General features: G+C 38.7%; 1 protein-coding gene across 3 annotated transcripts in view; it reads left to right on the forward strand.

Moving 5' to 3' along the window:
* The window catches only part of NFATC3 (nuclear factor of activated T cells 3), a 64,310-nt gene that overhangs the window by 20,881 nt on the left and 17,622 nt on the right, over positions 1–25,807 (forward strand). For 2 of the 3 annotated variants that reach the window (XM_053952688.1, XM_053952689.1), the window contains exons 3-9: positions 3,820–3,982; positions 15,786–15,985; positions 16,638–16,810; positions 17,562–17,702; positions 18,988–19,043; positions 19,683–19,809; positions 21,610–22,656. In XM_053952688.1, coding sequence (XP_053808663.1) covers positions 3,820–3,982; positions 15,786–15,985; positions 16,638–16,810; positions 17,562–17,702; positions 18,988–19,043; positions 19,683–19,809; positions 21,610–22,656 — 1,907 coding nt within the window. Of the gene's footprint in view, positions 1–3,819; positions 3,983–15,785; positions 15,986–16,637; positions 16,811–17,561; positions 17,703–18,987; positions 19,044–19,682; positions 19,810–21,609; positions 22,657–24,235; positions 24,360–25,807 lie in introns of those variants that run through there. The other variant, XM_053952690.1, reaches the window with a different exon arrangement.

Raw genomic sequence — 25,807 nt, forward strand, 5'->3', positions numbered from 1 at the left:
TGTTATTCATCTCTCTGTTTTGCTCTGGGATGATGGAACAGAGATTTCCACATGGCAGTTCACTGTACCAGTACTCTGACAGCATTGTGAACCGTGGCTCTGCTAGGAGCAGAATGGTGGTATTTTGAATGTAAACTGTATTAATAAAGTCTTGTGATAGGCCAGTGTGGCAGCTGGAATGCCCCCAAACTTCTTAACTTCAGAATTTCTCCATCAGGGAGAATTTATGGCTTTGTTCTAGGCAGTGAAGAGCAGCCACAGCAGTATTTTGGCTCTGCAAGAGTTCTTGAAAACCATAGTATTGGATCATAGTTATGATTTGAGATTCTCAGAGGGTTGCTGTCTTGCAGCATTGACTTGTCACAGAATACACTGCGGGTTCATCTCTGTAAAAACTTGGGATGTGAAAAAAATTGGAATAGCCATTGTATGGTCAGTGAGCTTTTTTATTTTGAAATGTTGGGAGGAGCTTTACGTGGAAAACTATTTTTGCTGCAACTAAAAATTAATAAAAGTATCTCTCTAGAAGATCTGGGAATCTCAACCAGTGAAGGAAGTAAGAACTTTCACAACTATCTGGAGATACTGTGAGGTGTCTTTGAAAGTTTACTACTAGAATTAGTGTCTAGAAAGAGGTAGGAACATTTTAATACAGAGTGGCTAAAATGAATTTTTCTGTCAGTTGCACCTGTGTTCAAAAACAGTGCTACAAGTAAGTACAAGGTAATTGTTTTTAGGCTTTGTTCTCCCTTCTGTCCCACACACGCTGCTCTGGGGCCGCAGTCCTGTCTCTGCCCTAAGCTGCTTCCTATGGCAGAGGGGCAGAGTCAGCCCATGAGCTGTGCCCTGCCTTTTACAGGTCTGAATGCTGAAGTCCTTATGGCCATGTTTGGCTGTTCTTATACTGAGCATCAGTTGTTTCCTCATCAATCAGTTCTGTTTTGGAGATAATGGTTGCAGAGAAGATTAATATTGATAAAATCAATGGAGTGATACCTTTAAATGCTGTTGCTTCTGCTGAGAATGCTGCCAACGGGTTCCTTCTTTACCTCTGAGGTCCCTTTAATAGCTGCTGTTCTCCAAAGTCTTTAGTCTTGATGTGATATATATGAGTATGAGCTTCCGAGGCTTGCATTAATCAGATAATAGAACTCCCTTGGTATTTTCAGAAGAACATTTGTAAGTTTACAGATTGGTGCTGTTTCAACAATGTGCAAAGATTTAATTTAATAAAATCTTTAGAATGACTGTCACTTATCACTTCCATATCCTGATGTGATTTGGTCCTTTACTAGTAGGTTACTGCATTGCTAATAAGGTTTTTAATTAAAAAAAAAGAGAGAGAAACTTCTGTGAAAGGCTAAGTCCCAAGCTATTCTAACAGTAATTTGGCACTGAACTGGGTAGAACTTACTAATGGAACATGTGGAAATATCTACAGACATGTTCCTTCCCCATCAAGACTGAAAAGTGAAGGGTTTTAAAACATAAGAGGTCTTATTTTTCTTATTCTTTTGTTCTAAAATAACTTGGAAAAAACCCTCATGTTTAGCAGCTGATCTGGGTTCTGAATGCAAAGTGTCTTTATCAATAACACAAAGCTGTCATGCTGCATAAGCTGGGGAGAGACAGAAAAAGTACTTGTTCATTTCTGAAGCAGCTGAGCTGCTTATTCTGTAACATGTTCCAGATATTTTAAGAGTAATGCACCACTAAATTGTGAATTTAAGTTCTGCACTATCAGAGATTGTGCAGAAGTTCAGGGCACAGTTTACAACAGATAACTGTGGTGAGCTAAATCTAGCAGTTTTACTGATGATCCTCACCTATTAGTGTAGACTGAATAATATTTTCTTGAGAACAGATCCTTAAATGCAGTAAAGCTGACAGCTTCAGACCTACTTTCCCATATTCAGTATCTGGTACAAAATAGCATTGCTTCATATGAAAAAGTATTCAAAACATATACAGATTTGTTACTTCTTGCACCTCAAAGGCTGACATGATTTTTCTCATTTTATATTGAATTGTACTTAGAATTAAAAAAAAAAAAAAAAACCAAAAACCAAAAAAACCAAAATACCAAGAGTTTGTAGACTATATTCTGCTGGGTTTTTTGATTTATTTAATGTACAGTCTTGTGGTTTTGTGTGACTTTAAGAAGGTGACCGTGCTGGCTAGGAAGTTCCCACTCTGCTTCCCACCCTGCTTCCCACCCCTTAGTACAGGCAATTAGGACACTGTTAAATTAATAGGATTAAAGAATTTACATTTCAAAATGAACCCAAATTAGATCACTGGTTTGGTTCAATGTGTTCCTCTATAGTACTTGTCTGAAAAATGTGTAAGGATGATGTGGAAGCAAAAATATAAAACTGATATCCCTACAAAGCAGAAAGGTACATGACAGAGCACCCTAAAACCTGTAAAGAATCCACTGCTACTGAGAAGTTCAGGGACAGAGACAGCAAGGAAAATATTCAGAGAGAAACAACAGTTTGGCTATCCAACATCAAAAGGGAAGCAGCTGTAACTGTCAGACCAGCTACATCTAGAAAACATCTGTTTGATGCAGTGCAGCCTCAAAAGCTGTGTCATTTACTGGGGAATCTCTGTTTTGGAAGCTTTGCAATTTTTTAACGTTTTAGGCATCTGCACGTGCACAGTCCACTTCCTTGCTCTCTCATGCTGTTATTTTCTTTTTGTTTTCAAAGAATGACAAAATTTTGAGAGTTGGTTATTTTCTTGTCTCCATGTTTGTCCTAGTATGCCAAATCTTTTTTCAAAAGATAATGTGAGTCTGATGCAACTCGTGCCACATTATAGTTAGTTAATTGCAGGAGGAGTAAGTCTCTCTGAGACACTGTATGGAGAGTGGTCATGATCAACAAACACTTTTTTCTTGACTGAATTTTTCATTCAACTTCCAGTAATACCTCCCAATAATTGGTGTATAGCCTGTGTTGCATTAACAGAGTTCTCTCAGGTACCGTGTCTGTTCAGTGTATACCAACTATTTTGACAGAGAAATTTGGGTACATAAGAGATAAACAGATTTTCACTTTTAAATATTCATAATTTAATTTACTCTACCAGGTAATTACTGGCTTGAATCTGACTGTTCATGTTATTAGAATCTTAAGTCTATAAATCTGTGCAGGTAAAAGGTAAACATTGGTTTGAGGTTCTTCCATATTATTTCTGTTACTGTATTTTGTTCTTCTTCCCTGGAGTGACTTTGCTACTGTATGTAAGTGTCTATGGACAAGCTGAACACAATTTTAGGTGTCTTTGTTGCCTGCTGCAGTAAGTCTTTATGCTTAGATAGAGCAAGTAGCTTTTTAAAACTTAGGGTGATCACATAGTGTTCGTTTTAATGATAGTTAACAAAATGCAGTGCTTGCCAAAGGAAAACAAAAACAGCAAGTTGGGAAATAATGCAAAGTTAAAACTTAATGACTGGCAGATTGAGTTTACACTGTTCCCTCTAGACCACATTTGAATTTGCTTGCTGATATACTTAAGGTTAAAAAGTGAATATAAAGGCATTATAGAGTAGCACTGGTAGTGTGGGTCATAGAGTACCTTTCTTTTGCTCAGGTGTTGGAAAGAAGAAATTCCATTCTAGTTGAAGATTTTAATGTACCAGCAAAACTGTGGAATTTTCACAGAACAGTTTTAAGATGATAGTTATTCTTATTTGGTTATCATTTTTTAGGGAAGTGACATCATTGTCTGTCTGCCTTTTACAGTGAAGGCTTTGTGCTGTGGCCACATGGCACCGTTCATGTAACCACAGTGTGCTTGTCTTGATTGCAGCACATCTTCATTGCCACCTCTTGACTGGCCTTTACCAAGCCATTATGGGCAGTGTGAACTGAAAATAGAAGTCCAGCCTAAAACTCATCACAGAGCTCACTATGAAACAGAAGGAAGCAGAGGAGCAGTAAAAGCATCTACTGGAGGACACCCTGTAGTAAAGGTAGGAAGTTTGGCTTTCTTGAATAGAAGGTAATTTTTTAACTACAGTTACTGGTATTTACAATGCTGTGAATTGTTACCTTTTGTGAAGCTTACAGCCTTTCCTGGGCAAGATTTTCTCCCTTCAATGTAATGATAACTATCTTGAAAACGTTGACCAATAAAACCAATTATTGTTGAGCTCAGAATTAGGTGTAAGGTCCTGGTAAATTAGACTTGGCTTTGGCATCATACTCTTTGAAGAGAAAGATATGTGGGTTTGGTCTTGTTGGAATAACTCTGTGCACAAGATGTGATGTGCTGCTCTCTGGCTTGGAATGTTCAGGTGTGCACACAAATATCTTGCTCTATGCTGGAGAGACTCTGGATTGCTTAGGGATAGTCATTGATGTCTCCTTTAATATCCATGGTGACAGCTGGCTCACACAACTTGGAAGGGAACCCACCCTCATTCACTGAACATGGGGCAAATGGTGCTGAGAAACTGTAGGGCTCCTTAACATACCTTGGTTTCTGTTTGCCACATCCTCAGGTGAAAGCAGTGTCTCCTTACTTACCTCAATATTGCTTAATGGTCTTTATTTTCATTCCAAGCCAGGTTAAGACAAAATTTAATGGCTTGTTTATAAGACAAATCAGACAACAGTTACAAAATCTTTATAAAACAAATAGGGGAGAAAAATCTGATTACATGAAGGTTGCAGCATGTTTTGTCTTTTCCTCCAAATCCAGGATATTTCATGTTCTTTTCTAATAAAGTTAGTATTTTGGTCCTAAATCTTTTGCTACAGTCTATATATTAAAAATGTATTTTATATATTTATCCTCTTCCAGTAGTTGAAAGTAACTCATTATAATTGGAGACCAGATGCAAAGTGCTGATAGGATTGGCATAATCAGTCCCCATTCTTTCTCCTACTCTTACTGTGGTATAAACATGTTATCACTTTTCCTCCTTATAGTTTATTCCTCCTTTTTGGCAAGTAAATTGTGTCACACTCTGTATTTACATCATTACATTTCATCTATATAGATGAAGATATGCTAAAAGAGTTTAAGTGGATTGGACAATCTGCTGTTCTTTATTAGTCTAAGCAACCTCTGCTTCCAGGGTCTTCATCTGATGAATATCTTCCCTCAACCTGATTCCTAATTGTATTCTTTGGGCTGTTTATCAAACTGTTTCTTCTCTGTTAGCTTATCTTGAACTTTTTCATTACACCTTTTTTCCTCTTCAAGACTTTGCATCATTCCTTTCTCTCCCTCTATAAAGGGTTGGTTATCTGCATCCCATCTTCTTTCTTGAATGTCTTTCCTTGTTTTTCCATTGCAATTCTTAAGCTGAGCTCTTCATCCAGCTTTCATGTTCCCTGCAAAGTTGCTCAGTGTTTTTAACCAGCTGCAACTCTCTCCTTCTGTCAGACCTACAGGATTTCTTAGCACAGTAGAGGCAAAGGTCAGGTGCTTCTTAGGGAAGTGTATGCTGCAAACTAGAGAAATTTGAGGATGCCTGGACTAGGCTGGGATTGGAAAGCTGGCAAGACACGTTCCTTCATGTAGAGTATTGTGTTGCTTTAGTCAGTGGAGGACAAGTAGACACAACTTCCACATGCCAAGGTGCTTGCAGTGGAATTTAACACATCATTAATGAGGACAGAAACCTGAGGGATTTTAGCGACAAAATAAATCTTTCCTGAAGTGCTGTGAACCGCATTCAATATTGTTTAATTTTTTTTTTTCTGGGTGCTTATGTTTTGCACTAATATTTGCATTAAGGGAATTTATGGTGATATTTGCAAGATTTGACAAATATGTGGGCTTTCTTTTGCTTACAGAACTAGATGCTTCTAACTGCAGTAATGCAAATTAGAAGAAACATCTGTAGTGGGTGACTTACACCAATGATTTTAAAAGCTATTTATTTGCATTGAAATTGTGAAAAACTTTGCCATATGAGAATGCTGTCTTAAAAATGAGGATGGCATTTATGTGTCTGCCAGTCTTACGCTTCAACATATGCATTGTGCTATGCCTCTCTAAATTAAAATGAATGCAAATTAATATTCAACTTTGCAATTTGGTCTCTTCCAGCTGGACTGCAAATTAATTGTTGTGTTTGATAGGAGATAGGAAGCTTTTGGTGCTCTCAGCTTTAGAGCAGTCACTTCATGTGTGTGATCATTGCAGTAAAGTACTCCACATTTTCCTGTGTAAAATAGCTGTATGTTTACCAGTGTCAGAGATGAGAAAGGAGGTGGGTAAAGAGAATAGAATCCTTTAATTGGAACAGATCTACACCAATTGTCAAGTCCAACTGCCACATCATTGGGTGCCTGAAGGCCTCTGTGCTTTTGCTTCTTACACAACTTGTTTTGCTTTTGAACATTATTTTATAGAAAGCTGGAGTATTTAGTCTCCGAACTGTGAAGCCTCTGTAGTTCTGTATGTGCACTTGATGTATTATTTAAAGACTTTTAAGATAGTACATGGCTTCAAGCCTTTAATGTATTAGTGCATGTCATTAGTCTATTACTAATACTGTACCACACCTGTTGCTAGGACACTAAGCTTCTGACAAATTTGGCATCATCTGTTGTGAGTACATTTAATCAGCTTATTTCCAAATGGGAGGAAATTAAATAAGTGGAGAATCATGCTTTGCTTTGTATATCCCTTAACTTTAAGAAAGCTAATTCTATAACGATGTTCCCTTGTTTTTAGCTTTTTTTAATGCAAAATGTTCTAAGTAGCAGATAGCTTTCATTTTAAGCTTTGCTTTCTTGGGAGCTTGTTCCAACTAATCCTTGTCATCTAGAACAGTTTCTTTTACCTTGGTAGAGAATCTGCATGATAATGCTGACATTTTTCACAGGGAAGGAATAAATAATATAGCAGAATGGTTTGCAAGGAGAAAGGTGGCATGTTGAGCTTTTGTCATGCAAATGATGTGGAAATTTTGTAGTGCATTGCCAGGAGACAGCCTCTGAACACTCCCTAATTTTACCATTCTAATTCATAGGTAAGAGTCTGCAATTCACCCATCTACTAAGCCTTTTAAACAAGGAGCCGTCACATTTTATCCAACTCTAAATGAACAATCATCATTGCTTGAATTTTCACCCTTCCCATGGGTACAATTGTACATAAAATAATATTTGCACTTAGAATTTTCTAAAATGAGCGTTTATTGCTGTCTGAACTGGTAGGGTTCTTCATGAGACCTCACTTGGATAATGCTTATGATCAAAAACAGAAAAGCCTTTTAGAGCAGGTGAGCACCTGATAAGAATCTCTTTGGGATAGTTTGTGGTTTTTTAGCTTTAGTTTAAAAACTTAGTTTTCTGATCTAAAATGAACTTCTCTTTTTAAAATAAGCAAACTTGTTTTATATATTGTGTTCCTGTTACTCATGTAATTTTCTGCAATTTTCTGAGTTCAAGGATTTTAAATTGATGACATCTTTTGGTAGTAAACCATAAAGGCTGTGTTGTGCACAAGAAGTAGTATTTGCTTTTATCTTTTGTCCTGTTGCTAGGGAAGAAGGTGATGTCCATGCTGGTCATCTTGTAACCACACAGAGTGATGTACTCAGGGATGTGGGCTCACAGCTACTCCTTGGCACCATTCTGTGTGCAAGGAGTGTCTGTCCTGGGGCCACTGTGCGAGTCAGGTGTAGGCATGGATTGTGATGGATAATTGGTTCTACAGCTGATGGTGTATCTGCAACAGACACTGTACAGAATCCGTGTATGCAAGATAGATTTGGAGTGGTGGTAGCTGTTAAGAATTAGCCTGGACCAGAAGTGTCTTTTTCCTGTACTGCAAAGTGCTTAAGGATAGAGTCATTCTGTTCCTCTGCCACAAACAGAATTATTCCTGTAGCAGATTCACGGTAACAGAGGAGGGGATGCATTGTGGAATCCATATGGACAACTCAGCAGTTCTGCAGCTGACAAAAAAGATGTAAAATCAAAAATCAAAGCAATATTAGATAAAGGCCAGTTTATTTAGGTGGCTACACACTGCTACTCACTGACAAGTAAAGAGTTTTCTGTGTGAGATTTCATGGAGATCTGTAAAAGAGGGACTCTGTGTCAGCTCTGTTTAAAGTGATTGCAGAACTTGAAGTCATGAGAAGTGCTGCAGTGGAAGAAAAAAGTAAACTAATTGAGCAAAAGTAAACTCACTCTGAACTGCTTTGAAAGTTCTGAGACAGGAATGTGTTCTCAAAAAGCCTGTCAAACTCTGCCTGAGTCCTGATGGAAGAAACTGCAACCAACAAGAAAGGATCTATCCAATATCAGATTGATAAAAATAAATTAACAAAGCATTGTCTAAATGAGTGTATGTTTCCTGGCCTATAATTCTGTGGCTGTCACCTTTTCCCAGCTGTTCCCTGTGGCCAATGCATGTAACTACTTGCATATCAGGTATAATATTGGAATTCTTCCTCTTCTCTATGTCTAATAAACAGCACATTTTTTTCTGTGTTTTGCAACCCTTCCCATTCTTCCTGCCTTCCACTCTTTAATTTTCATTTTTGTCTTGAACTTTTTCCTGGTTTGTCCCTCACCAGAAGGCAGGCTGTATCCCAGCTCTAGTTGCCTGCTGTTGATTGGTGACAGCAACCTGCCAATAAATGTAAAAGAGAGAAGGTAAATCTCAGCCTGTGTGAACTGTGTAATGGGCTGTACTGGCAAAAAACATTGACCTTTGGATGAGATTCTAAAACTATATATCTTTCAAGATTTAGGCATCTTCTGCTTCAGAATCCCAAAAACAGATAGCAAAAGTGATGCATCTACTCATTTTCGGAGAATGCACTAATTGGTGCAAAAACCAATAAAAAGTCATCTGCTTTTCGTATCATTGGTTTAGTAAATTTTTCTTTTTTCTACAGGTTATGTGGGAATAACCTCTTCCTATCCCAGCAATGCTTGTCCAAAAACTCTCCATAGCATACTTAGCATTTGGAGTTGGTATTTCAGAAATAGCACCTTTTTTTTTTTTTTTTGAGAGTGTGGTAGAGCCAAGTGCAGATGGATGGTTTGATGGCTGGTTACATGGGATTGGCAATTCTGTACTGTGTGTTAGCCTAATACTATTTTAGCTATTAGATTATATCATTTTTTGCGTAGTGTAAAATGGGACAGGGCTAAAACACCTCAAAAAATGCCTGAAGTCAGTATTTAAAACACATTCAATCCTGGAAGCAGTGAGTAAAAGTGTGCAATTTCAGAAAAATAAGTCCAAATTTTTAAACGTTGAAGAATGTTCTGTACATGTGTAAACACATGGTACCATGACCAATAATGAACTAACTGATATTTGCCATTACTCTTTTGCTTTAGTCTTTTGCAGGATCTGTTTGTTTTTGTGGCGACCTTTAAAATGCCTTTAGTTGGACTTGTGCCCCTACCTAATAGTTTATTAAAGTTTGTTCCTTTTATCTGTCACTATTTTTCTCACAATTGCAAAGGTCTGTACTATTTTAAAGTCTTCAAGTCAGTCTACTCAATGAATTTATTTAACAAAACACAAAGGTAGACTTCTCTGATGTGTTTACTTTTCCTTCTCTGTTGATGCAAAGGTGCACCAAATAATCAAGTGACAAAAAATAGTACTGCACATCAAGAAGGGATTGAAATAGATGTTTTGGTTCAACATATTGAACTTTACAATCAGACATTTAACTTTTTGTAACATTATAACCTCTGCAGAATCAGAATGAAATTATAAAAAAAATCCAATGTGTTGTTAAGACTTTCTGAGCCAGTGGTTGGGATATTGCATGATAGATCTGAATGGAGTTTCCTTCCATCCGTTTCTGCAGTCTCTTTTAAACAGTCCATTGGAGATTATAGGTCAGCACTCACTGCACCTCTGCAAGCCTGCAAAGGATGACTGAGGTAATTTTGACTTTCAGTAGCTTCCCTGAGCTCTGCTTTCTTCATTTCATGCCCATGGTGTGCTTCGGTTTTTTCAAAATGCAGCTGTTGATAAATTCACAATAAATTGTATCACTGGCACTAGTCATGGTGTCTTTTGTTTTAAATTATGTTCATCTTCATGCCCTTGGATCCTTGTCATCCCTTACTTGTCATCCCAAGTCATGGCTGATAGATGTGCTGTTCAGCTTGGCAGATAGCCCTTCAGCTTTTAAACCCAGCAATCCTCACAGTTCTTTAGCAAAGCAGCTACACACCACTCAAACTCTTGTGGAGAAATGTTTGTAGAAAAAAAGTTCAGTTAATCAAATCCATGCACTGGTGCCTCTCTGATACCACTGTCCAAAAGATTCCAGGCTTGTGGGTCATGTCTTCCTTTTCTCAGAGGATATAACATTTAGATAGCTCAGTTTTTTCTTTAAATCATTTCTTTTTAAAAGAAATTGTATTTTATTTTTGAAGTGGACTGAAATGTAAGCAATGAAGGTTCTTTTCCTTTAGGATTGTTTAGGTTTCATAGTGAACTGTACCGTATCTTGCTCAGGCCTCCAAAGTAAAAGGAAAAAGTACCTGATTCATGAGAACAGCTCTTCCTTTTCACCCTCTACAGTGGGGCCTGCATTCTTCTCTTTTGTCCTCCTTACCTTGTCATTCTGGGGGGTGTTCTAAGGAATACAGAAGTCAGTGAAATGCATCCAGCTGCTGTGAGTCTATCAAGGGGGAAATAACTATTTACAACCTGCTTTTTATATCAAGGTGTTGAAAAGCCTTGGAGATCTCTATCTGAAGTAAATGCTTAGATAGTACTTGTGGGTCTTCACACAGATGAGTTTCCTTCCCCGTTCTTCACATTTGAGCTGAGGATTTCTGTATAGATACTGGTGTGCATTTGGTGAAGACGGATTGTGAACTTTTGATTATGTCAAACTTGCATTGTATTTCAAGAGTGTGCCCTATTTTTAGGGAGGTCTATTTGTATGTAAAAGCTTTCTTTCTAATCAGCCTACTTCACCAATCCAGTAATGCCATAAGCAGTGAATTAATTGTGCAAAGGCAAAGGAGCAATGGAATCTTCATCTTGAATTAGCAAGCAAAAAAAGGCACATAAAACATGAGTATTAAGCCCCAATGAAACTTTGATTAAGCATGGAAATTTCCTAATAAATGCTGGGAAGCTTTGCAGGAAAAATGCTTTAAAAATACAATCAAATAGGTTTTGGCACCATCTGAATGTTGTTGGTATCACAGTATACTTGATAGCTGAGCATAAAACCTAACTGATGAAATGATCTTTCCCCTACCACCACCACTCTACACACACTCTCCCAGTTCCACGTTTTCTCTTAAATTCTAAGACTGAAAGTGTAGGTGTATGGAATGCTGAAATTATTTCTGGATTCAGTGACACTTTTAGATATTTGGGGTTTTGGATACTTTGGTTCAAAAACCCAGACTATTTCCAAGTATACTAGGGATGTCTGTTAGTACTTGGTTACTGTGAAATGTGTATTTCCTGTTGGATATTTTTCCCAAGCTTTGTTGTATGTCTTAAGAAATGACACTTTTACAGTTGAATAGAGATTGTTAAGACTTGGCCTATAACAATAAATTGAAAATGTGGACAGAACCTTCATCATTTAAAAATAAAGTGGGACGAGGAGGTAAAAATTTTAAGCATTAAAGACTAAAAAGAGTCTTCTCACAAGCTTTTCAAGTTGCAAGGTTTTCTTTTGATCAGAGCATGGAACCAATGATATGTGAGCCAGCTATGGCCCAAATATAATCTGCATGAAATCTGGAAAAATGCTAATTTATTTTTTCCAGGTTGATGCCTCTTAATTAACGTAACCTCTTTGTTTTTCTCAGCAAGGAAAGGTTCTCACCACTGTCACAAAATTCCAAGTTTAAATAGTGCTGTCTTCAGTGATCAAGTTAATCCATATAGTCTCTAGCATGACATGTTTTTAAAGGATTTTCCATGTGTGCATTAAAAACATTTGTTGTTTTTATTGCATACAATACAGCTTCTTGATGATCCAAAACTGTCTCATTAAGTGCCTGCCTTTGTAGTTGCTTGGTAAAAGCTCTGAGCTCCCAGTGCCATGCAGGGGTTTCCTGTGTGCAGTGTAGTAATAGGGCTGGAACTGCTTTGGCGTGAAGCCCTTGTGGCTTATCCTGTAGTGACCTTCAGTCTTTAGCCTTCCAGCTTTAGTTTAACTTACGCAGGCACTGACCTTTGCTATGGAAACGATATAGAAACACAAAAACAACTTGGCTGAGTTTCCTCGGCAGAGCAGTGGGTGGTGTGTCAGGATTCTGTTACAGGGGAGGGTTTCTAGAGGTCACTAGTGACACAGTGCAGTAACTTACTGCTTGTCTGCAGCACACTGTTTGCTGCTCCTGGGAAAGTGCTATCTCTTTTTTTTAAGTAAAATTAGCAATTTTTTGTTTGTAGTGAGCAGCTCTAATACTGCACATTAATGGAATAAGTGCTGGAAGGTGTACTTGAAAGCCTTCCTAGGGCTCAACCAGTAGTTCAGGTTACTGTTCCTCTGTAAGTGACCCATGACTGAATCTTGAGCACACTGATACTGTAGTGCCTTACCATAATGCTTCTTCATGGTGCTGATTCTGCAGCACTTGCCAGTAGGTTGTAAAATGCTGTTTATTTAAATACCTATGGTCTGTAAAAACACACTGTGTTCTTATTTGTGAATATTCTTTACTAAGGTGAATTAAGGTACAGATACCATGGTTTCATTATATTTTTGAACAAAATACAGTACCTTTTCTCTCAAGTTAATTAAGTACTTATTTTCATTGAAAAACAATTAGCAGATTGGGGGTTTTTACTGATTTAAATGTTTGGGCTGTTCAACATACAAAAGTGTGCATGAAGCAGACAAGGTGGTAAGACAGCATCACCCTGCTGTCAGTGAAATTAAGAACAATCAATATTTTTTTGGATGAGAACAAAACAGTATTTTAAGGGAATGCATTTTAAATGCCTAAATAAATATTTTTTCCTGATTTGAAGTTGATTTGGGCTAGTAAGTCCCCTTCATTATTCACAAGGTAGGTTTTGCATCAATAATGGCAAGTCAGCCTGGAGTTGCCAGCTTGCTTATTACACAAGATTTAAGGGGGAAATGTTCATTCTAAAGCATAGATTTGTATAATGAAAATCAGGTTTTTTCTATCCACAATCTCTCCAGCTGCCTGAGATTCACTAGCACATCAGGCTCTCTTGTTAGCATGCACAGCCTGTTGAGCTTAGTGGCTTTTGGCTGTGGCTGTTGGGAGCACAGGGACACTGCAGCCTGTCCACTGCTTGCTTAAGGCTGGGATGTTTCCTGTAATGAGGTCCAGTTGGTGCAGTCAGGCCCTGAATTGCACTCTGTGCTGGAGTACATGGGGGTCATTCTTTCTTTCTTTCCCACTCCCTGGCTTACTTTATTGCCACAGGTATTGCACACATTGGTTATATTTATACCTTTACATTGGCTGGGGGGGTGTGTGTGGGGGGGGGGTGTTTCTTTTTACTTGACCTTGAATAAAAGCAATTAATTGTCTGCAATACCAAATAGATATTTTTAAGTCTCTGCTACCTTGCCAGTGTACCTGGCCATAGAGTCTCCTGGGCAATACCAGTGTGACTGCTGGCATGGGGATGTTTTACTTCCCTGAACTGAGCTCCTGCTCTGTGTCTTCTGTAGAAGATGGTCTTCATGCACTGTAGAGAGACCAGCTTAGTTTTACAAGTATCCCCCACCCTTCCTTATCTCTGGTATCACCAGTATCTCTAGAACTGCTGTGTACATGTCTATTGTTCAGCATGGGGAAGATTAACCTTAATTGGAAATTAGCTTTGTCACAATGACCGCATTTGGAAGTCAGTCAAATTTTTGAATAGGCCTGGCTTGTAATTTTTATAATTCCCAGTATTAAAGTGAACACATTTAACTAACGTCACATTTAGGCTGTATTCCATTGTGTTGAGACTTAATTTTAACTCTGAGGAAAATGGATGGTGGAGTCATAGTGTTGAGAACTTGTGACAAGATGGCTGCTGTAATGCTAAACTAATACATGTCCTAATTTTCTATAAACTCTTAAAACAATTCAGACTAATAAAAAAATGAATTATTAATTTGGTATTTAATGAAAAAGACACTTTTGGAAAGACTGGAGTCCTGCATCAAGCATAAAAAGGAACTTATGCATGTGTATATATTTAATTGGTGTGAAAGTCCCTATGCTCCACTGTGATGGCAACACTAAGAGGAAAGTTCCTGGTGTTTCTGTAGTTTATAGTTGACTTCTGACAGTGAAGGGAGAGAAACCTGTCAGTACACTGACTGTCACAGGAGGTTCTTTACTGTAACCTTTCTAAATGCTTGTTTATCACATTTACTTACATGGGAAGCAACTCTGACAATCTAGACTGTCTCCACTCAGTGGCTGAAGAGATAGTTTGGTTTGGTGGCTTTTAGCTGGATTTAGCTCTTTTTGTACTGAGAACTCCAGGGATAACATATTTGGCAAAACAAAGTCTTTCTAGACTTCTGTTGAAACCTAAATTTCTATTCTTGACTGAGAAAGCTCTAATAAAAGTGACAGGCCTGGCAGGTGCTGCCACTTGAATATAGAAACCAAGCTGTACCTTGAATATAGAAACGAGGCATATTTGGTCCATAAAACTCCCTGGCAGGAGTGATGCACCAGCAGTGCGGCTTCTTACTGCTGGATATGGGTGTGCTTTGGGCTTTTGTGCCGCTGACTACTGGCTTAAATTACTCTTCTCAGTAGGTTAAATTGACATGTTTTGTTTGGTTTTTAAGTGTTAGTTCTGTAAAGAGCTTGGATAATATTGTTGTGTGACCAAATAACTCTCCCTAGAGACAAAAATATTGACATGACAAAACCACGATCAAAGAATGACTGTCTGTCCCTCCCTCCCGTTTGAACATAAGTTGATGTCAAAGTCAATGAAACGTAAATCTGCTCCAGTGCAGTTTAGCAATTATATAACTTGCAGCCTGCATCAATCTGCCAAATGCAGCAAGGTGAAGGAAAATGGATTTGTAAGAAGTACTCTCTAGGCTTCAGATTTATAATAACAGGGGTTAAAGGAAACTGGGGTTACTGTTGTTTACATTTGTTTCCTTAACAAATTACCCACGTACTATCATAAAATGGGTTTTTTCTTCTAGTTTCAGTTCATAATTTTTTTCTACTGTTTCAGTGTTGTGCCAGAATTGCTACAGTTATCTCATGCACCAGGTGGTTTTATGGTAACTGAGTGTGTTGGTGGTTGGATGTGTATTTGAGAAACGGAAAGATGTGTAAATTAACATTTGCAGAATTGGGGGATTTGAAATATTTTCTTTGCCAAAAATAAACCACATTTGATTTTCTAGATATGAATTGAATCTTCTTGTCCTAACTTGATACATTTGCATTCACAAAACTTAAGTTTAATAGAAGTTGCTATTCCATTTCATAGAAGAAAAGCATCTTAGTAAAATTGGTAATTAGTAATTAAAAACAGTACCAGAAACAGACCTATAGCATAGCTTTGATATAGAAATTCTGTAGGTAGAAAAATTGTCTTTGAGAGATTCAGAAATAATAATGATATTTTGGAACTGATTAGTTCCAGTAATTGTTGCCAGTCCTTGTGTTTGGCGACAGATACCTGTACTCAGTTTTCTGCTTGCTGAAGAGTTTGAAGAAGTTTGTAATGAAATACTAGTGACTCTTAACTCTTTGGACTGGTTGTGTGTTTGTAGTGTGCACACACAGATGCAGTGGGAGTCACCTAACCTGTTGCTATTCCATGTGCCCCTCCCTCAGCTGCTGGGCTACAGCGAGAAGCCGGTGAACCTGCAGATGTTCATTGGCACGGCCGACGATCGCTACCTGCGGCCCCACGCCTTCTACCAGGTGCACCGCATCACCGGCAAGACCGTGGCCACCGCCAGCCAGGAGATCATCATTGCCAGCACCAAAGTGTTGGAAATTCCTCTTCTTCCAGAAAATAATATGTCAGCCAGGTACATCACAGCATGAGTTAGCCATTTGGTTGCTATGTGTAGTTTATATTTTCTTCATTTGTGCAAAGGTGAAAGAAAAGTCATGTAAAATTAGCATATCTTCCACAAATCTGGGTCATGATGAAGAGACAAATCTCTTCAAGCAAGCCAGTGTGAGAACAGTCAGAAGTAAAGGAGCAGAGAGGCAGGGAAGCTCTCATACAAATGTGGTATATGATTGAAGTTGTGTGTCTCATATGAATGTGTGGAATAGCAGCTGGGATTTGATGGGCACGCTTTGTCACTCTCTAGTCCTTCCTGAACTAGAACTAAATAGTGGTCTCTTGCTCCTTGTAAATCACATTTACTATGTTAAATAACTCACTTTGGAGGTTAAATAATGTGCAATAACAAACAATCTTTTGAAGATTTATAAAAGCAGCAGCTGGACATTTACAAGATAAAATGTTTCACCAGTACTTGCTGCTGTTTCCACACTAAGCATTCTTTCAATCACAGACATGAAAATAACCCTCAAAATACCATAATGTGGGGAAAAATAGAACAGCTTCATTCTTTAACAAAAGGCTTTCAGAGTGAACTTTGGCAGTAGTTTGATTGGTTTTCTTCCATTTCTCTTGTGGTCCATCTGTCCATCCTCTCCTATCTCCAGTATCGATTGTGCTGGTATTTTGAAACTGCGCAATTCAGACATAGAGCTCCGGAAAGGAGAGACAGATATTGGAAGAAAGAACACCAGAGTGCGCCTTGTGTTCCGTGTTCACATCCCACAGCCCAGTGGAAAAGTCTTATCTCTGCAGACTGCTTCCATACCTGTTGAATGCTGTAAGATTGCTCTAACTATACATCTTTTATACTCATGGTTTCTGCATGTGTCAGTAGTAGTGTCATTCTGACAATATTTATTGCCAGCATTAAATACTGCAATTGTGTAAAAAGCTTTGTGTGTAAAGAGCTCGATTACCGAAAGTTAATATGTCTTTAAGTAAAGATGGTACTTGCCAAGGGACAGCTTGGAGGTTTAGAGGAAAAACAAGGGTTTGGGCTTTAACCTCAGTGCAGTCACACAGCAGCTTCAGCAGTGCCTGTGCATGCAGCTGATACATCTCAGTGAAAATATTCATTCTAGAGCTGATACCATTTCATTGACAAGAGTCTGTACTATGACTTTCCCTATACAGTAATATCTAGCGAACAGCTGAACTTCTAGAGAGTTGATTTGTTAAATACTGGCACTAAGGAATCAAGGCATGACCTTAATCTGAATTTCCCCTAGAATTCATTTTTTCCAGAAACTACTAAAGTAATTTTTAATCCAGTACTCCTAAACTAAAAATCGAATTTGCTGTAATAGTAGAGACTGTTGGCATTCATGTCTTCTTGGTGTTTCTTTTCTGTAATTATGTAATTTCAAAATAATTTTAAAAGCAGAGATAAATCATAGACAAATATGATTTGTGTATGTAAACAGATGGTCATTTTAGTTTCATCCCTGATTCTTCAAGTTAGAATCATAAAATAAATGTCATTATGATTAAAGTTGCGAGTAATAATTATTCCCTTAATATTTCTAAAGCTCAGCGATCTGCGCAAGAACTTCCTCAGATTGAGAAGTACAGCATCAACAGCTGCTCCGTAAATGGAGGCCATGAAATGGTGGTGACAGGATCCAATTTTCTTCCAGAATCCAAAATTATATTTTTTGAAAAAGGACAAGGTAAATACTGTCTTGGCTGGGCTTTTTTCAAACCAAGCTCAGTACCTGAGCTTGATTTTAAGAAATAAGGATGTTTAAAAGGAGAAAGGAAAGTCCTGAGTACTAATGGAAAAGTTTGTTTGGGCACTGATCTGTGTGCTGGTTGGCAGTTATTAATGAAGTAGTACTTCTAATTCAGGAAGACAGAGGGTAGCTAACTTGGCATGTGTGTATTTGAAAGATGCTGTTAACAGATCATACCATGTATTTGTTCCTTCTTATTATAAAAAATGAAAAAGTGAAAATGGGATCTAATTGAACTGTAGTATTTGGCATTGATACCGTGTTACATCTGATTTAATCAATGCGTAGGAACTGATTCCTTAGCTAATTAAATAAATGCTAGCTAGAAAGCAATAAAACATAAAATCTGAACAGCTTAAATTATCATTTTGGTGACTTAAGTGTCTTGATTTGAAGTTTCAGGAAAACAGTAGCAAAAGAAATTATTAAAAATAAAAATTTGCAAACCAAGTCCAATTCTTCTACATCTTCTTATCTCCATATAGATGTAAATAAGAGTGGTGTTATTTTTATTAGCAAATACAAAATGTTATGTAATCGTGTGTTTTGCCACACAAGCTGAACACCTCTGGAAGAAGCAGAGCTGCTGCTGTGGTTCCCTGGTTACCTGTAACAGCAGCCAGTGGCAGAGCCGAGTGCTGGGTGCAGGGTGTGGCTGATGCCGGGTCAGAGCACGGGGAGGCTGCCCAGGTGATCGCCCCTCTCGGCAGGGCACCGTGCCCAGCATTGCAGCGCGGGGTCTGTGGGTTCAGGGCGGGGAGCCCGCGGGCACCGTGACCCTGGGGCCGGGCAGGGAGGGGTGGCCCGGGTTATCTCTGCTGCTGACTCAGCCTCCCGTCATCAGCAGTTTGTTTGAATAAGCACAAGTGGCAGCAGCAGTTTAAGCACCCTTCAGAAAGGTTTCAGAAACACGAGGGGAGAAGCCTTGTGTACACTCCCAGTACTCAGAGCCTCCTCTGCAGCTCAGTCTGCCTCTGGGGGACGAGCACGCTGGGGTGCAGTGCACAGTCCTGCACAACAGGCAACTGCAGAGGCTGTAGTGCTGAAACTCCTAAAGCATCTCTGTACTTTGTTTACAGTGTGTGTCTGCCAGTTTAACAGCCTCTTTGTGACTCAAAATAAATCCAATTTTATATTAAGTATTTAAATATTTTTAAGATGAATTATTAAAGTGTTAAGAAAATGCTTTTTGCTTGAATTGTTTGTAAATTTTTCTTAACAGATGGACGACCTCAGTGGGAGGTAGAAGGGAAAATAATTAGGGAAAAGTGTCAAGGGGTGAGAAACATTTTTTCTTATTTTAGAAAGCTTTTTTTTTTTTTTAATGTGAAAATTTATATTTTCATTGTTGTTCTGAAATTTAAACTTCATATATTAAAGTAAGTAGATCACTGACTAATTCAGATAGACAACTGTAGACTTCTAAATTGTCTTAACACTATAAAGTAGCCATTAAGAGGATGCTTTGAAGGAACTGGAAATAGCATGCTTGTTGTGAAAGCAATGAAAAAAGAACTTGAAAATCAAAAAGTGGAAACTTAAGATAATTTTGCTAACGTGACAAATTACTTCCAGTGCATTAAAATTTCTTCTAAAAGCTTGATGATCCAAAATGCAGGTTTTTAACTGCTAGAAGGTTTTTTGTGCTCTGGCAGATAAGCAAAGCATCCTTTAGATGATATGTCTATTTAATTAAAGCATTATCTTCAGAGCATTTGTGTTTAAAAGAAAATAAAATTCTCCAAATAAAAGTTTGCCTGTAGTACTGTTTTACTATGTAATGTGCATGAACTTGAAGTTTGCGGATTTCAAAATATTAGGGTGCTTAGATTTACCATAACTGTTTCAGGTTTTCTGTAATTAACAGTTTCATTTGCATTTAATGTGTAAAACATCTTTATTTCAACTTTCCTATAGGCAAACATCATACTTGAAGTTCCTCCATACCATAACAAAACCATCACAGCTGCAGTTCAGGTGCAGTTTTATCTCTGCAATGGCAAGAGGAAAAAAAGCCAATCTCAACGTTTTACTTACACACCAGGTATCAAATGAAAAATACAAAAGTGGCATTTTATTTTGTTTTTTAAAGTGGATGTATAAAAATACTCCAGACAGTCTTGTTCCTTTGACAGGTACATAGGATTAGCTTTGAACTGTTTGTAAAACAGTTACTAAAGCTTGTCTAATTAAAAAGCTGAAATATAGAGTAATAAGCTCCAGTACTGTGACTACAGCTAATTATTTCTTCATTACACTTTGTACACAATAATTTTTGCATTCTACTTTTCTTTGAGAATGATGATGAATCTCAGAAGCTGCTCTTTAAATAACCCTCGTGATGACGTAGTGGATAGTGAGATCATAGAAAAACAGATTTTGCATTTTTTTCCCCACTCTCAAATGTCAAAAATGAAAAAAAAAAAAAACAGGTTTAGGTACAAGGAAGGTCAAATTATTTTTCCCCCCGACTCTGGACATATTGGAGCTTACTGAGACAAATCAGTTTGTAACTTAGCCAGAAGTAAAACCAGGACATGTTAACTGCAGATGTAGTAAAACAGCCTCTTCCCTCCCACTTGGTGTGCGGAAGAGCTTACACCAGATGTGCAGTCCCTGCTCCTTTCCTGCCTCTTGCTTTATTTCAGCTGCGTGCTCATTTGGAGCAGTCAGAATTCCCAGGGTACCAGTGGTGGTGGGGACCCTTTGGTGCTGCTCGGAGCACTTGAAGTCAGATATCTGAAGGAGGCTTTAAAGTCAGATACAGATATTAATATAAACTTCTTAAAACTTCTGTATATGCTGACAAAGCCAACTTCTGTTAGTTAACAGAATTTAAAATAAGCTGTGCTCGCTTGTTGTGCTCTAAAATTACCTACTTTTTAAATTGAGGCAGTATTACCGAGGTGTCTGGTATGCCAAGTACACATTAACTGTGTTATCAGATTTCTGTGGTATTTGTCAACTGTTTTTCAAGAATATCATCTCCTAAGATAGTTACACATCTATATTTTTGTTGGAAATATCTCTAAGTTATTTAAACAGTGGAATGAAATAATGACAGTTATTACTTAAATAAGAAGCAAACTGAATTGTAACTGCAGCTGTTATTACACAAGTACTTACAACACTCTATATGTATTACAGTTCATTTGACTGTAATATTTATTTAACTGTATTTTATAAAATAGTAAATGACATTTAACTGTTAGCATTTTTCTACTTGTACTTAAGATCAGTATCTTCTTGTAGCCTACCAGTAGTTTAAAAAAAAATAAACCTGTAACTGAAAATGTGTCACTTTGTAGCTCTTATAAGAACAGTTGCTGCCATCACTGAAACTGGGGGATGTGCTTAAAGAGCTGCTGTAATTAAAACATGGTGCTTCTCAAGCTAGGGCGTGGGTTTCCAAAGTTCAGCTGTCCTTGTGATCAGAGGCTAAGGAAGGCCTGCTAAAAATTTCCTTCACCATTTCCTAGTGTGTGATACTGAGCTCACATCTGCCTATTTTCAGTGGAGCCCAGCAGCAGCTCCCCCCCCTCTGGTGACAAGAAGGTCCTTCAGATGAACTGGACTTTCTCTGGCTGCGTTGCAAATGTCTTTAAAATCATACATTGCATAGGAAGATGTGCTGGAAGGAGAGATACTTGCCCTGGAATACCTGCTGGGAGAGTTGTTCTGGCTTGGAGGGTTGATGTAGCAGGCATAGAAACAAAGGTGAAAGCAGAGCAGAAGAAGGGAAGCAATGACACTAACAGTGCTATTGTGGTTGTTAAACAGCAGTTGGTGTGTATTTGCCGCAGATGGGCTGGAATTGTAAAACTGTTACTGTTACTTTTTCTAGTTATAATGAAGCAAGAGCACAGAGATGAGGTGGATTTGTCTGCTGTTCCGTCCTTGGCCCTGCCGCACGCGGGCAGCGTCCAGGGCCTGCACTCAATGCGAGCCCAGCTGCCTTCACCAGAGCAAGGCCACCCCCATGACAATTTGCTGTCTACGTCACCCAGGAGCCTCGTGTGTCCCATTCAGCCGCCCTACACGGCCATGGTGACCTCGGCAGTGCCACACCTGCCACATATGCAGGGTAGAAACCTCAGTCCAAGTGAAGAGTGTCATGTTTTGCCTCCTGCTGTGGTTCAGTCTTTTCAGGTAACATCAGCACCTCCTGTGAGGCCTTCTTACCAGCCTATGCAGCCTACCGATGTGTACAATGGACAGCCCGGTCTTCCCATGAACTCTGCCTCCGGCCAAGGATTTGATGCGATTCCATTTCCGCAGGACACGGCTGTACCACATTTGATAAATCTCAGCTGCCAAGCTCTACCACCAGTGCAGTTCCATTCTTCAAATCCAGGTTCTGTGTCCGCATCAAGTCCAGCAGGACACCCCCTGGCACATGCAGCTCATTCGGGACAGTCGTCTGCTCACCTGCCATCGATGGGATTCCACTGCCCGGGTGCCGGGCAGGGCTCCCTCCCCTCTGCAATGAGCCGCTCCCTCGGCCAGGCCTCTCCGCAGCTGCAGCAGGTCCCGTACCACTCTCCAAACCCAGCGGCCGCTTCTTCCCCGTCCCCGACAGCTTCCCACCCGCTGGGCCACTCGCCGCTGTCCGGCCCCTCTTCCCCCCAGCTCCAGCCTCTGCCTTACCAATCTCCGAGCTCAGGACCCGCCCCGTCGCCGCCGCCCGGGAGCCGCTCGGGGCAGCACTCGCCGCAGGCCGCCAGCCCCGCGCTGGGAGCCCTGGGCACGGTGTCACCCCTGGGGCCCCACCCCGTGTGTGACTCATCTCCCTTTGCACCCGAGGGGGCAGCTGTTCACATCAAACCAGAGCCTGAAGACCGGGAAATGAATTTTCAAACCATAGGACTACAAGACATCACGCTAGATGATGGTAAGTGGATGTAATATTGCCATACTGGGGTTATAATGGGCATTAAACTACAAAGTAGGTGTGGGAGGCTTGTTTTGTTTAGAACACACTGCTCATCACAGAAGGAAATTTATATCATCAGAATGGAGTCATATTTTTGTGTTTAAAGCAACAACTTGTTTAAAACTAATTATATCAGCTGTTAATTTGTAGTTATACAGTTCAAGCATTTTAGTCTGATTTGCCCACGGATTTTGGTTTTGTTGTAAAACAAGGCTTGAGGATCACCTCTTACACACTGACACCTTGTATACAAGAAAGTGATTTGAAGTCTTTTCTGATTGTGTCATTGATATGCTTCAGTAAAACTCATAATACGATATCTGAGTTGCATAGATGTAGTATGGAGTCTTGTTTCTTGGAGTTGTCCCAGTTTTGAAGGGCAGGCTGGTGTTTTGATAATCTGTCACATGCATTTGGCACTGTCTTGGTCTCCTCACAGACATTCTGTAGATACCTGTCATCCTTCAGCACCTCTGCTCACGGTGGCTGTTTGCTTTCTCCACTTTGACTACCTTTTTGAGAAGTTCACTTGTTTAACATAGGCAGAACAAGGACATTATAATGCTAAAGGCCAGACTATAAAGGATTGTACTGTAAATATTTGGACATTTTTTTCATTTTGTTATTAATTAAATAGTTATTTATAATATTTTCCAACCAAGTAAAAAAAGAAAAATATCAGATCCTAAACATCAGACTATTTGAGGTGTAGATGCAAAGCAATTTAAAGACTATGTCATCCTAATAAAGGCTGGAAAACAAGCGGCCTGGCCTTAGAAGTTGTGTAAAATGTGTTTGATTTTGATGAAGGGAGTCATGCCAGTGTCTCTTTTCTAAAGTAGCCATAAATGTTGTGGTTTGGGTTTTTTTTAACCATCCCTAGTAATTACTTAATTGCATCAGCAGTAGAATAAAGACTTAAGTGTAGGCCATCTGTTAAGAATCTGTGTCAGTCCCAACTCCCTGCATAAATGGAGCTTTGCTATTGTTACCTCCAGACAGTAGTAATAAAATATAGTAAGAAATGCCTTTAAAGACATGGCATAGTAGGAAGAAAAAGAGAGAAACCAGTCTAGTTGAGCTTTCAGTTCAACGGCCACCTTAATTAAACAAAGCTCTCTTTTTAGAAACACTGTTTATCAATCAACTTAAGTTTATTTAGAAAGGAAGGAAGAGACTGATTCTGTCAAGGACTTGCTGAGGGGAGAAAAGCAAGGCTTTATGAAACAGCATGCAGCAAAAAAAATAGCATTTAGCATTTTATACTTCTATATAGAGGCGTAAGAAAGAAATGTAATGTTTCAATAATTGTCAGGTTAGAACCCACCTTCTTCTCATCCTTCTCTCCACAGCCACAAAAAAAGTAGAAACAAATCAAATATAACTGAATACTGTAGTTAGACTGTTCACAAAGTAAGCAGAAGTGTTTAGCACTTATTAACATCTTGGCAGTTTGTTTATAATTGTTCAGAAATTAAAATGAATGCTCAGTAAAAAAGTTTTTTTTCTCTATGTCACAAATATTTCCTTTGCTTAGCACTGAAAGTACTGCCTTGTTCCTGTGCTGACAAAGCCGTGCAATCACAGGAGAAGCTCTCGGAGCCCCACTGAAAGCATGGCCACTTGCTGATGGTTTAGAGTACAATGAACATGGGAGTCAAATGGCCACAGCTTAATTAACTTCTTTTTTTAAATGATTGTTGTAGACAATTAAAGAAGCTCTGATTAAACATACTTCATATATAGAAAATTGAACATGGATTTAAATGCTGAACTTGCCCTTGGCAGCAGCACTGGGTTTGTGAGCAGATTCCTGCCTTTCCCTTCCATGTTGCCGCCGTGCGATGATTTCCTGGGGCTTGGGTTTGGGGTTTGTTTGCATTTCCAATCTGCAAATACAAATCAGATGTCGAGCATGAAACCTGCTGTTCCAAAAGTCTGGAAGGGCACAGTGACAAGAAGCAAAGCTGCTCAGTTCTCTCAATGTGAGTGAATACTTCCTCTGCTTAATCAGCTTTAAGGGGAAAAAAAAAACATGTTTAGACAAGAACTCTTTTTTCAGTAATTTATCTGACATATTACTCTGGTTTAAAAAATAATTCTAAAATTTCTTTTTCATGTGTAATTGAATTTTTGTTTCTGTACAAATAGTGCCAAGCACAAAGAGCAAATAGGCTATTCTACAATAATGTTATAACAATTAAAGAAAAAAATCCAAACATAATTACATACATAAAATGAGTGTTGATACAATATGTTTTCTAAACTAATATATCAAACCTGAAAGCTCTACTTAGTTGGAAAATAGGGTTTTGAGGGTTACCAATTAAGGTAAATAATTGGTTACCTCTCAAAATAAAACACTAAGGCAAAGCCAGTTGAAAATTCTTTAAATCATGTCTGGATTACTGGCCTTAAATATTTAAATCAGTAGTCTTAAAATAAACAAAAAACTCTGAGAGCATAAATTATCTTTTAAGTAATGTGTACTGTTTCAAAATTAAAATAGTATCTATTTCTTTGCCAAGAAAATAAAATATTTTAAGAAATATTTTACAAAATTTCAGTGTACTATGGAAGTGCTACCCCATGATAAAGTAAATCCCAGAATTACTGTGTAGCTTGACAGAATTGGATTTAAAATTCTTAAAATCCAATTAAAAAAACAACAAAACTGCGAAACCCCCAGCCCACCTCCAGATGTGGCTGTGTGGATAATAGTTACATAAATTCATTTCAGTAAGACCCCTAGAAATGACTCTTACTACCTCTTCAGCCAAAATTCAGGTATTTTCTTAAAAACACACCAAAACCCCCTCCAAATCACTGCACAGTACAGAACTACAAAGCTGCTTCATCCATCAGCGCTCAAGTCAAGAGCATCTGGATTAGTCTTGATCCAGCATCTCCTGGAAAGTGTAACACATTTGCAGCTTCCCTGCAAAGTCCCGGGTGTTTGTCAGTGACCAGATGGAGAATCTTTTGAAATGTTTTATTCCCTTGCCCTTTATCTGGGCTCTGTTCAGACTGTGACTGGACACAAATTACACGATGGAAAGGCAGATCCTGCCCATGTGCCTCACAAAGAACTTTCCTTTCCTTCCTTTCC

The sequence above is a fragment of the Vidua chalybeata genome, chromosome 11 (assembly GCF_026979565.1).
Source record: "Vidua chalybeata isolate OUT-0048 chromosome 11, bVidCha1 merged haplotype, whole genome shotgun sequence".
NCBI classification, from domain to species: Eukaryota; Metazoa; Chordata; class Aves; order Passeriformes; family Viduidae; genus Vidua; species Vidua chalybeata.